Source organism: Muntiacus reevesi, chromosome 15, assembly GCF_963930625.1.
Source record: "Muntiacus reevesi chromosome 15, mMunRee1.1, whole genome shotgun sequence".
In the NCBI taxonomy this organism is placed as follows: Eukaryota; Metazoa; Chordata; class Mammalia; order Artiodactyla; family Cervidae; genus Muntiacus; species Muntiacus reevesi.
This window is the reverse complement of record NC_089263.1, coordinates 23,654,927-23,667,849: the sequence shown is the minus strand read 5'-3', so window position 1 is coordinate 23,667,849 and position 12,923 is coordinate 23,654,927. Positions and strand designations below refer to the sequence as shown.

General features: G+C 50.0%; 1 protein-coding gene across 1 annotated transcript in view; it reads left to right on the top strand.

The window, feature by feature from the left end:
- The first annotated feature begins 8,393 nt into the window (after positions 1 to 8,393).
- RASGRF1 (Ras protein specific guanine nucleotide releasing factor 1) overlaps positions 8,394 to 12,923 on the top strand; it is a 101,116-nt gene continuing 96,586 nt past the window's right edge. Inside the window, exon 1 of the mRNA XM_065906523.1 lies at positions 8,394 to 8,669. Coding sequence (XP_065762595.1) covers positions 8,394 to 8,669 — 276 coding nt within the window. The remainder of the gene's footprint in view (positions 8,670 to 12,923) is intronic.

The window sequence follows — 12,923 nt, the reverse complement described above, 5'->3', positions numbered from 1 at the left end:
CAAGGCCATTCCATTCACATCCCTGGTACTGAAACAACTCTGGAAACAGAAGACAAATGTCTACTGTGTTCTAGCCATAACCTTCTAGATTCATTTGTGATAGAGCTCAGTCTATACCAACTTAGACTCTGAAGCTGACCTGGGGATTCATTTTCAGTGCCTCTGGGTCATGAAAAAAAGGCTCCTCCTTCTTGCCCATGTATCCCAGTAATTGTACAAAGTGTAAGGTTTGATATATACACTATGTATAAAACAGATAACTTGGGACTTCCATGGTGATCCAGTGGCTAAGACTCTGTGTTGCTAATGCAACACATTGGTTCAATGCCTGGGTTCAGTCCCTGGTCAAGGAACTAGATCCCACGTGCCACAACTAAAAGATCCTGCATGCTGCAACTAAGACTCAGTGCAGTCAAAATAAATAAAATATTTTTTAAAAAACAGGTGACTAATAAGAACCTACTGTAGAGCATAGGGAATGCTCAATGCTCTACTCAGTGCACTGGGGTGACCTAAATGGGAAGGAAGCCCAGAAAAGAGGGGGTATATATATACACAGACAGCTGATTCACTTTGCTTTGTGGCAGAGACTAACGCAACATTGTGAAGCAATAGGGTGGAGACATATTAAAAAGTTATCAGATGATTATCCAATTTGGTCACCTCAGCTATAATGAGAAATTCCCTCCTTGGTTTTTCTTTCCTTATTTAAAATACAGAAGAGTCTGATGATACTAGATTGATTTTTAGATCCATCTGAATTTCATGTCTTAAAATCCTCTCCCATTTTGGACTCTGCACAAAGAGACCCCCAAAAATCTATATGGAACCTTGGGACAACAATTCTTCATCTAATAATTCAGTATAATCTCTCCTCCAGAACATTCTAGAACTGTGCCACACAAATAGACAAACTCTCTAAGTAGCTGAAGATTTGTCTCTTCTTTTAAGCACCACATGGTTTTGAATGAAGCCATCTCTCAAACTTTTTCATGTCCCTGTCTTATTTCTTTAGTAGTGTAACTTTTTTATTACAAAAAGTAGAAAATTCAGATTAAAAAAAAAGAATACTGAAGGAAAATGGAATCAAAATGAGAAGCAGAGCACATATGCCTCTTCCCCTCCCACTCCCCTAAAATGATTCAAAAGATCAGATTAGCTGGGCCTGATTCCAATGAAGGGGGTGGGAAATCTTTGACTTACTGTTCCTATTCCTCCACTGTCCATGGAATTCTCCAGCAAGAATGCTGAAGTGGGTCCACCATTCCCTTCTCCAGGGTATCTTCCTGACCGGGTGGCTCAGACAGTAAAGAAACTGCATGCAATGCAGGAGGCTTGATTTCGATTCTTGGTCTGGGAATATCCCCTGTGGAATATTAGAAGGGAATGGCTACCCACTGCAGTATTCTTGCCTAGAGAATTTCGTGGATAGAGACACTTGGTAGGATACAGTCCGTGGGGTCTCAAAGAGTGGTACACGGCTGAGCAGCCAGCACTTTCCCATTACTTTTCCACACTTTCCTATTCCTCTGTGGTTATGAGTAAATCATAGCCCTCTGTATGCCACAAAATTTATCGAGTGGTTAGATATTTGTCAAACTCCATACGCTGTGAACAGAGCATGTATCTTCTTTCCCAGAAGCCTCAGAACAATCACTAAATCGACCACATGCAGGGCATGATGATGAGGGCCAGATTTCAAAATAGCTGGTAAAGCAGTAAGAAACAGAAATCACTGGGATAAGAACAGACCGGGGAGGGTGGGACTAACTGAGAGAGTACCAGTGACACACACACACTGCCCTGTGTAAACAGATGGTTAGGACGGCACAAGGAGCCCGGCTCTGTGCTCCGTGATGACCTAGGGGGTGGGATGGGAGGCCAGGAAAGGATGTCCAAGAAGGAGGGGGCATATGTACACACAACTGATTCACTTTGCTGCACAGCAGAAACTAATACTATATTGTAAGGCAACTATACCACAATTAAAACAAAATAAGAACAGACAGAACAATAGGACAAAAAGCAGCGTCTTGAAATAATCCTAAGTATTGACAAGAATTTGATCCCGATAGAGATGCTACTCCTCATCAGTGGTAGAATTTGGGTTACTCAATCAAGGATATTGGGACAACTTGCCAGCTCTTTGGGAAAAATTAGCAATAAGCAAGACCCCAATCTCACTCTTAATGAATTAAAAGCATAAGTGAAAAAAGTGAAATTAAAAAAATGAAGGAGAAAATATGGGCACATATGTTTCAGTCTTGAAGGAACTGGCACAAGAGGGCAGGAGATCTAAAATAAGAAATCATAACGAAAAAGATATATTTATCTGCACCCAAATTTTAAAATTCTTACAACCCAAATAAAGACATATAAAATATATAGTTGTGAATGCATGCTCAGTCACCTCAGTTGTGTCTGACTCTTTGTGACCCCATGGACTATAACCCCCAGGCTCCTCTGTCCATAGGATTCTCCAGGCAAGAATACTGGAGTGTGTTGCCATGCTCTCCTCCAGGGGATCTTCCAGACCCAGGGATCAAACTCACATCTCCTGCATTGCAGGCAGATTCTTACCACTGAGCTACTGGGGAAATCCCTACAATATATAGATACATAGCATCAAAGATAGGCAACAAACTGTGGAGATTATTTGCAACACAGATTAAAACTGATGGTTAGTACCAATATCCAGGACTGACAAATAGATGGAGAAATGAATGCTCTCATCTCTGTGGACAGCCATGTCAAGAATAAAAGTTCTCTTTGGAAATCTATTAATAGGTATTAATGTTTCAAATGGATGTTTCATTAACCTAGAAATTTTAGTTTTTCACTTAAGGGAGGGAAATGTATATACAAATATACTAATTGCATCATTATTCCAAAAGCTTAGAGAAGGGCATGGCAATCCACTCCAGTATTCTTGCCTGAAGAATCCCATGGACCGAGGAGCCTGGAGGGTTACAGTCCATGGGGTCACAAAAGAGTCAGACACGAATGAAGTGACTTGGCACGGCACAGCACAGCATTCCAAAAGCTGTGACTTGAAGATAACCCAAATGCCAAATCATAAAGAATCTGTTGATTAAAATTTGTAGGAATATTTGATTAAAATTTGCAGTAATATTGAGACAAACCTGGAACCCTTTGCTGCAGTGCGTGCACCTGGACACACCTCTCCTCCAGCAACAAAATACAAAGAAACTGTATGGAACTAAAAATAACTGCATGCAGGTGTAGTTGGGGCAAATTCTGGACCAAAAGAGACCAAAAACCCCAACTGCCACTTTTGAGGAGCCTGAAGCAAAAGCAGGATACTGCACATGCCCCCTGTACACAGCACCACCTAAGTGTGGGCAAACCACCTAAGCCACCCCTCCAGCCCAACTCCTGGACACAGCCCTACCCTCACCCCATATAAGGAACCAGCTTTGTCCCCCAACCCATGCCAGGGAGCAAGCAAGGGAACCTGTTGTTTGTTCTCACTCCCCGCTCTCTCCCACTGCACCAGGGACCTCGATAAAGCCTCGCCTGAATCACTTGTCTGGCCTCTGATCAATTTCTATTGATTAAGAAGGCCAAGAACCCTAGTCTGTAATGATATGAAAATATGTCCTCACATACTGTTAAGTAAAGAGAGATGATAAAACAGCATGTGTTTCAGAATCTCATTTTGGTAAATATGTTAGCAACGAGGAAAGTCAAGGACATTAAATAGAAAAAAAGAAAATCAATGGAGGAGTAATCTCTTTATTTTCTACATTGCCTTAATACTTTACAAAACGCCTGCATTACATTTACAGTCCGGAGGTATAATAAGGCTATTTCCCTGGTCAGAAAGTAAAGGTATAAACCCCTCACATCTACATGTGGATCCTGGAGCAAAGCTAACATCCGAGCCCAAAGTTGGAAGAATGAATCCCCATTGGCAAAGCCTCTGTTTCCAAAACTCCTCTGACTCAACATATTAAATTCTTCACTTTTTTAGGTGATGTGAAAAGTACATTTTTCTTTTGGAGTATGGTGCCAATAGACCAGTTTCTCTAAATGTTACACCTACACCACACATACACCTCTCATGTGTACATCACACCACACTTACACACACACACACACACACACACACCAAAGACTCCCTCTTCCCAGGGCCTAAAGGGCAGGTCAGACTCACACAACTCCCAGGTCAACAAATGCCCAAGCTGAGCACTCTTCTGAAGCCCCACAGAAATCTCCACATAAAGACTTATTAGGATTTTGGACTAAGCAATGTCCATGTCACTAGCTAGTCATTTCTAAATGCAGATCTCAAACCCACCAAAATACTCCTTAATTCTCCTTATTGTTTCCTTATCTGCAGAGACCTCAGCCCAGAGAGCTGGAAGTTGGGAGACCCAGAGAGTAAGTCCTCTTTGAAAAGCTGTAGATGAGCAGTCAAGATCCCCATCACAGCGCCACCCTACAAGATTCTTTGCAAATGTTGCTTCCACTCTCCAGCCTCAGTTTCTCCATCTGTGAAATGGGGTTATTAACCGTTGTCCAGAAGCCTTATGGAGAGGATGGAATGAAACAAGGCAAAGCCCAGATGCACTTGTGAGGTCTGGTGGGCATCTTTTCCACCTTCGGGGAAGAGTTGGTCTCTGGCCTGGTAGACAGCATACACCATAGCTAGACATGCCCATCTCTGCCTGCTATGGCAGGACATGCCTACCTGCTCCCTGGCACCCCCACCCCAACCCAAACTGCCGCTGATGTCTCCTTAAGCAACTCCTCTGAGTGCCTTCCAGTGGTCCTGAACTCTGGCTGGAGACCAGGGGGATGACCAGAGGGCCCCTTCATAGGCTCTGCTCAGGTTTCTGCCAATGGAGATTAGAGGGAAAGCAGTGTGTTTGCAGCTCAGAAGGACATAATTAAAGTCCTAGGGCTGCTGTCACCTCCTCTCTCCCACATGAATACTTTGAGCCACATCCAACCTTTCAGTGTGGCCTGACCCACAGGAATTCCTGCAGTTCCCAGCAGGAACTCCAAAACCAGCCAGAGGGGGCCATGCGGCCTCCCCAGTGCCAGCTGTGGAGAGTGAGGAGGTTGAGAGGGGATTTTCTTCATCCAAGCTTTAGATTGATGCTTCTCAGCCTTGGCTGTGCATCTGAATCAACCAGGGAGCATTCCAAGTACTGATGCCCAAGTCCCACACTCAGAGGCTCCAATTTAACCAGCCTGGGGTGCAGCCTGAGCACAGAGATTTAAACAATCTCTCCGGAAGCTCTAAGCCCACCAGAGTTGAGGCCCACTGCAGTGCACTCAGCCCTTGTCTTGATTTTCACCTCTTCCCCAGAACCAGAAGATGGTTTTCCTCCTGCCTTCCTAGAGAGAAGGAAGTCCTGGGCTGGTCTAAGCTCCACGAAGCAGGAACTGTGTTTTGTTTATCACCATGTCCCCAGGGCCCAGCCTCAGCCCTGATACAGACTAGGGGCTCAGTGAACACTGGTGGGATGAGGTGCATGTGATTGAATGAATGAAATGATGAACAAATCCCATCCCTTTTGCCTTTTGGGTACCCGAAATTCTCGAAAGTGTGGTCTGCAGACCAGCACCGTCATATCAGCTGGGAGCTTGTTAAAAATGCAGATTCTCAGTCCAAGGCACAGCCCGATCCCAGGTGGTTCATGGGCAACAACTCTATTACTAGTTCTACCATTTATTAGTGGTTCTCCCACTTTGCTGCACATTAAAATCACCAGTGAAAGTATATTATCTGCCTGTGGCCTTTTGAGTCCCCAGGTGATGGCTAACTGTCCCCAAGTGATTCCAGTGTGCTGTCCAGGTTTGGAACTCCAGTACCATAGGTCTCTCTGGCCACAGCAGTCTCTAAGCAGACCCAATCTTTTTCTTTTTTTTTAATCAGAGTATAGTTGCTTTTGAATGTTGTGTTAGTTCAAAGTTTCAACGTTAGTTTCACTTTGTGGCTGTATCACAAAGTGAATCAGTCATAGGTATATGTATACATATATCCCCTCCTCCCTGAACCTCCTTTCTATCCCCTTCCCATCCCACCCTTCTTGACCATCACAGAGCACTGAGCTGAGCTCCCTGTGCTAAGCAGCAGTTTCCCTCTAGCTATCTGTTTTACACACAGTAGTGTATATATGTAAATTCCTATCTCCCAGTTAATCCCCCCTCCCCTTCCCCCACTGTTTCCACACATCAAGCAGACCCAATCTTGGCTCTGGCCCACATGAGAGAGGCCCCCTTTTAGGATAAAGGCCAAACCTTCTGCAACACAGCAACCAGTCATTCAACTCTACATAGCCAGTGGGGAGAGACCACCAAGTTCAAATCCTGCCCCTGCCACTTTCTAGCTGAGTGACTCTGAACAAGTCACTCAACCACCCCAGGCCTCCATTTCCCCCTTCTGTACCACGGAGCTGATGAGGGGAGAGGGGAGGGGATGGACACTACTCCTAGAGCTGTGTGACAATTAGATGGCTTAGTCAATCTGAAGCACTTAGAACTGAGGCTGAAGTTTCCTTGGCCTCTGTATCAGGCTTCCTAAGAGAAGAGTTTAGAGGAAGAGAGACTGGATTAAGAAACTCACTTCTGGAAACTCTGCTTTCACAAAGAGGGCAGCAGAGAAGTAAAGGTGGTCACAGTGCAGGGACCCTCTTGGGAAAATCGAGACTAAATGAAGAGTTTTAGCCATCACCCTTCTTTGCTTTCATTATTCGTGAAGAAAAATCCTTAGAGAGAGTTCCCAAGCCCAGGAGTGGGAACTGAGAGGCAAGAGTAAGGCTAACCCGGTCAGTTCCTCCCTCAGAATGGTCCCCATCTTAAAAAGGCAGGCTTTCGCCATTGTGCCCAGGACCGGGGCTGTTCCAACTTAGGCATGGTCGGGTGTCTCTCCGTGGATTTCCCGGGGCCTTCCCAGAGCTTATTCCCAGGCCCTTCCCTTGCTCCAGACCAGGGTGAGTGGGTTTGGGGTGTGAGTGTGTGTGTGGGGGGTGGGGGTGGGGTACGTGGATGTGTCTGTGTGTTGCGCGTGCGAGGGAGGGAGGTGGGGTGCCAGCAGATTCTGTACTGAAAAATGGTGCCCTTCCTTCCTTCCTCCCGAAGGCTGCGCTCCCGCCTGTCCCCGCTGCAAACAGGCCAGGCCGGGCTGGGGGCGCGCAGCTCCCGGCCTGAGCGGGGTCGCTACCCTCTGCGGCAGACAACGGTGCGCGATTCCAGCTCCAGCGCCCCGGCTGCCCGGCGGCCAGCGCGCCCTCCCGGTGCAGCAGGCGGGCGCTGTGACGTTCCCGGATAAATGCCGTGTAACTGTGTAGGCGAATGCGAGCTAAAAATAAGAACGGAAAATCTATCATTAAGGTATCATTGCGCCAGCGCAGCTATTTGAAGGCTCCCATGGTCCCTGGCGCCTGCGTTTGAAGCCCGCCTTCAGGCTTTGGAGGGTATTTGCAGAAAACTGCCAGCAGCGGCTCGCTAGCCAGACCTCGGGGCGCAGGGGTGGCGCCCGTAATTATGGCAACACTCAAAATAAATTAAAATAAATGCTAACTTCCCCCCTCCACATCTCCGCCTGTATTGTCCTCAGGTCGCTGGGGAAGCCACCAGAAGTAGGGTTGGATGCTGAAATGATGTGACCTGGCCGGTTAGGCAAATATTAGAACTGAAGGCTCTTTCAGGTCCATTTCGCCATCCACCTTCCTCCATCCACTTCGGAAAAGAAAAATAAAAGTACCAGGAGGACGCCTCTGGAGGAGAAAATGACAAATGGGACTTAACCCCAGGTCTACAGTGCGCTGCGGCGGGGCGCAAAGACGCCAGCTCCCAGGATGGCGAGCCTCTGGTGTTCCTTGGGTTAAACAAAAATTGATCTGGTTTGTTGACACCCAAAGAGGAGAAGAGGAGACCGGGGGAGGGAGGACAGGATTTGTGTTTGTGCGTGTGCGCGTGTGTCCGGGGAGAAGGAGGAGGCGCCAAGGTGCAGCCTGCGCGCGGCTCTGCGCCTCGGCGGGCTGCGTGCGTGTGTCCCTGTCCGCGCTGCTGAAACGGGCGCTTCGAGGGATCAGCGTCACATGACTCCGCCTGCCCCTCGCCAGCGCGCAGCTCGCCAGTCCCTCCGTTTGCCCGGCGCCGGGGGAGGGTCGGGAGGCATCTCCAGGGCCCGGGGGCTCTGCGGAGCTGAGAAGAGGTTCTGGAGGGGAATGGTACATCTGGATTCCAGCAGCCGCGGCTCGGCGCCAGATCCCGGACTGTAGAGATTTGGAGGGGGGAGGGGAGAGCGCGAAGGAGCGAGCGACAGAGAGAGAGCGCGCAGCGCGCACGGACCGGGGCTGCCGGGTTCCGCGCGGAGAAGATGTAAGCGCGTGGAGTCGAGCTGGCCTCCGAGCACCATGCAGAAGGGGATCCGGCTGAACGATGGCCACGTCGCGTCCCTGGGGCTGCTGGCGCGCAAGGACGGAACGCGCAAAGGCTACCTGAGCAAGCGGAGTTCGGACAACACAAAATGGCAAACCAAGTGGTTCGCGCTGCTGCAGAACCTGCTCTTCTACTTCGAGAGCGACTCGAGCTCGCGGCCCTCAGGGCTGTACCTGCTGGAGGGCTGCGTCTGCGACCGCGCGCCCTCCCCCAAACCTACGCTCTCGGCCAAGGAGCCGCTGGAGAAGCAGGTGAGGCCAGCCCCGGGGCTCCGGGCCTTTCGCCGGCCGAAGGCGCCCGAACTTTATTCCCTCTACTTTCAGCGCCCTCAGAGAGATGGGAGGGTTGGCCTAAGCGGGCTGTAACCTGCGGTGGCCAGAGCGGGCCGGGACTGCAGGCAGGGAGCGGGTGTGGGCTGCGGCTGTCCTGCACCCGGCGAGCTCGGCAGGAGGCGGGCACAGAGCGGGCGAGACGCGGAGGTGCGGAGGGAGACGCGGTTTGGAGAGAGCTGGGGTTTCTCGGGACAGACAGAAACAATGAATGTAGAAGCACATCCAGCCAAAAATGGTGCTCCCACCCCGGAGAGCCCCGGACAAGGTAACCTGAATTTCCCCGCGCTTAGGCCCGGAAAGGGTGAGACCGAGGCGTCCGAGCGCCGCGGCCCCTACCTCACCGCGGCGGGAGCGAAGACGAGCCAAGTTAGGGACTGCGCGCAGGGGTCGGTTCGGTCCCATCGACCGGTGGTGAATTCCCAGCTGTCTCCAAGCCCAAGCAACAAACCGAAGGGTTCCGGGGACCCTTCTGACGCGTTGGGGCCGGGTCTGGGGCCGGGGCCGCTGCGGAGGCCGCGGGACAAGTGGGCACATCTCTCACCCCCGCCCCCTGCGCCTCCGCCGCCGCCGCCGCAGTCGCGCCTCTAGCGCTGCCCTGTGGTTTCCGGAGTTGCGAGGCTGAAAGTCGAGGCCTGGGTGGACCGGGGACCGGGGTGCCTTGGAGGTGAGCCTTTGGCGTGGGGGCATGGAGTAGGACCTGCGGCCGCCGAGTGAGAGCCGCAGACAGCCGGAGAACGATTTTTATGCTTGCTGCGCTCTCCAAAGGCATCCATCCCGATGCCTCTGGGAAGGTAAAGTCAAAGATAGCTGGTGCTAAAATGTCACTGCTGCGAGGGACCTGCGATCCGACGGGACCTAACCAGCTGGTTACTGGGTGGATGAAGACCAGAGGCCAAAAGCGAGAAATTTGCTTGCCCAGTGTCATCCTAGGAGTTAAGGCCACCTTAAGGTTCTGAGAAGAGAACTGAGGGCTCGAAAGCCATTACTGAAGGCAGACTGGCAGCGATTGAATTGAATTAAATAAAAGCATCCTTGAAGTCGCCCTCCTGATGGTCTGATGCCCTCTGAGCTCAGACCTGGCAGCATGTCTCTCCCTGCCTTGCCCACAGCCCAGGTGTTGGGAGATGAATTGGGAGGCTGGGAAAGGTGGACAGGAGTATTTGAGGATGGATCTCTGAGAATGATGTGCTGCCTGGCAGATAGGGGCCCTAAGATGGCAAAGTGATGCAAAGAACGGGCAGCTCCTTAAGCTCAAGGCAAAAATGGGGCCTGGAAGACTCCCCTGGGAGAGGCACACCCAGCCTGGGCCAGAGATGCTCTCACAGCCCTTGAGAACCTGCTCTTTGCTGGCCTTCCAGAACAGTACCAACACTTGCCAGCCAAAGTTCACCCATGGCCTAGAGCCCCAGCTGGCGCCCATCCTCAACTTCTTATACCAGAGCACAGAGCTGAGCTCCCAGGCAGGCAGGGAGAAAGGGCTGGAGGAAACTGAGCTGCTATTGGGCTCACAGTGTCTGCTCCTTGGACCAGGAACAGGCCTGAGATGATTCGCAGCTCTGCAACTTCCTGTCTGTGTGACCTCAGTTAACACACTAAACTTATCTGAGCCTCTGTTTTGTAATCTACACAGTGGAGATAATAACACTTATTTTTGGGGGGTTTTGAGAACAGGTATAATGTGTATGCAAGGATGCTCACAGTCCATTTTAGTTTGATGTTTTAGTTTGAATCTGAATGATGCCCACCTGGCCAGGGAGTAGAGGCCTAACATAAAATGTTGAAGCTGAAAGGAACCTCGGAGATATCATAGGACGCACTCTTCCCATTTTACAGAGAGAACCCTAAAGAGCAGATTGGGAAGAGCATTATCTACCTTATTCAGATTGAGTGGCAGAATTAAGACCTAGAATTCATCCAATGTCTAAGAATTCCTAAAAATGCCCTCTTACATTGATTCTAAATCATTCACCTTTGGGCTCAGGTGTTGAATCATGCTAGCAGTGGATTGTGGGAGGGATGAGTGCAAAGCCAATTGGTGGTGTCCTCACGTGATCCAAGCCATTTTCCCAGAAGAGCAATGGTCAAGAGATCCTCCAGTATGGTCATGAGAGTAGCCTTCCTGGCACAGGAGAACAGAAGAGGGTTGAGAATAGTAGGTGGCCATCTGGTACTGCCCAGCTCAGGTGCAGATTTCTGTTAAAGACGTGTGCTTTGTCTTATACACTTCTGTAGATAGTCCATTTGACTCCAGGCCAAATTTGGCTGCTCCTTTGCACTGCATGTGTCTATAAAAATTTATAGCTTTTTGTTTTCTAAATCTTTGAGTAAAATTGATGGTGCCAGCAGCAGATCAGTGTTTCTCCTTGAATTGGAGTCCCTGTGGCACCCATGGTGCACCAGTATGAGAGGCCCAGCTCCAAGCCATTCTGTGACTAGATTTGCCTTGCAAACCACAGGAAACCTTGATTCAAAACCATCTGGGCATGTGGCAGAGAACCCACATGTGAGGGGCCACAAAAAGGCTATCAGTTTGACTGGACTGGCCAGTATCTAGTGAAGACTCGATTTTAGCAGAATGTCATTTTTATCCAGGTCTAAGCAGGCAGTGGAGAAGGACATGGCAACTCACTCCAGTACTCTTGCCTGGAAAATCCCATGGACGGAGGGGCCTGATAGGCTACAGTCCCTGGAGTCTCGAAGAGTTGGACACGACTGAGCGACTTCACTTTCACGTTTCACTTTCATGCATTGGAGCAGGAATTGGCAACCCACTCCAGTATTCTTGCCTGGAGAATCCCAGGGACAGAGGAGCCTGGTGGGCTGCCGTCTATGGGGTCGCACGGAGTCGGACACGACTGATGCGACTTAGCAGTGGCAGCAGCAAACAGGCAGCGTGTCCACCTCGGAGGATCAGGGTTAGTTTCTCTAGAAATAAAAACCAAGTCTTGGCTGGAAACTACCCCAGTGACAGGGATGCGTGAGGAATGAAGCACACAGTAGGTGCTCAGGAGGTACTTATGAAGCTGAACTTATTGGTGTGTCCTTGCTAATTCCACACTCCATGTCCTCAATACTGACTGTACAGCAGTCCAGGCCCTGAGCTGTGCCATAGGCCCAGGAAGCTTGGGTGTCATAGTCCCCAACCCCCCAGGAAGATGAACACAGATAAAGATGTGCTAGAGCTGTCTAGGCTGTGAAGATGCTCAAGTAGGATATGCAGGGGCTCTGGGAGCCCAGGCCGCCCTAACATGATGTACTGTCCTCTGGCTGCTTCTACGCTGATCTGACTGCCTCTGGTGCAGCCCTAACGTCTTGGAGCCCTGACTTGGGATCCCAAAGCCTCATAAAGTCACAGGGGCTCAGCCATGCTCCCCTGCCAACCGGCAGTTTCGAGCACTCCCTACACACTGGCCTGAGCCCGGCTTGTTCAGTCCTGACCCCCTCGCCTCTGACCCTATGGACCACACACTGACGACCAAGAGGCTCTGAATGGAAAATTTGGGTTCAGAAATTGACCCTGGATGTTCTTTTTTTAAGATTTTTTTTTATGTGGGCCATTTTTAAAGTCTTCATTGAATTTGTTCCAATACCACTTCTGTTTTATGCTTTGGTCTTGTGGCCACAAGGCATGTGGGAATCTTAGTTCCCTAACCAGGGATCGAGTCCATACTCTTTGCATTGGAAGGTGAAGGCTTAACCACTGGACCACCAGGGAAGTCCCAACCGTGGGTGTTGTTGCTCTGCTTTGGCATGGAGGCACCCCACACTGGCTTTTTCTACTGTCATTCCCAGCTCTCTGAAACAGAGCTGCCAGCCCCAACTTCTCAGGCATGGACTTGACCAAACCAACCACAGGACTCCCTTATCACCCCACCAGGGAGGGTCAAAATGTAGACCCCAGGCTCTTCCTGATCTCTTCATCCAGAACCTCATCACTGATATGGGCAGAGGGTCCAGAAGCTGGGGGCCCACAGTACCTGTTGTCCACCTGTGGGTGCCTTTCCCTGGAAACCAGATGAAGGCCCTCTCCTGGTCCTCTTTTCTGGGTGGCCTGGTGTCTCCATGTTAAAGACAGCCGTAAGTCTATGAGCATTCCTGCTTTGCAGATGAGGAAACAATCTCATCCGCACCACCGAGCAAGGTAGTGCCCGAAATACTCTCTGGCTTTCTCTG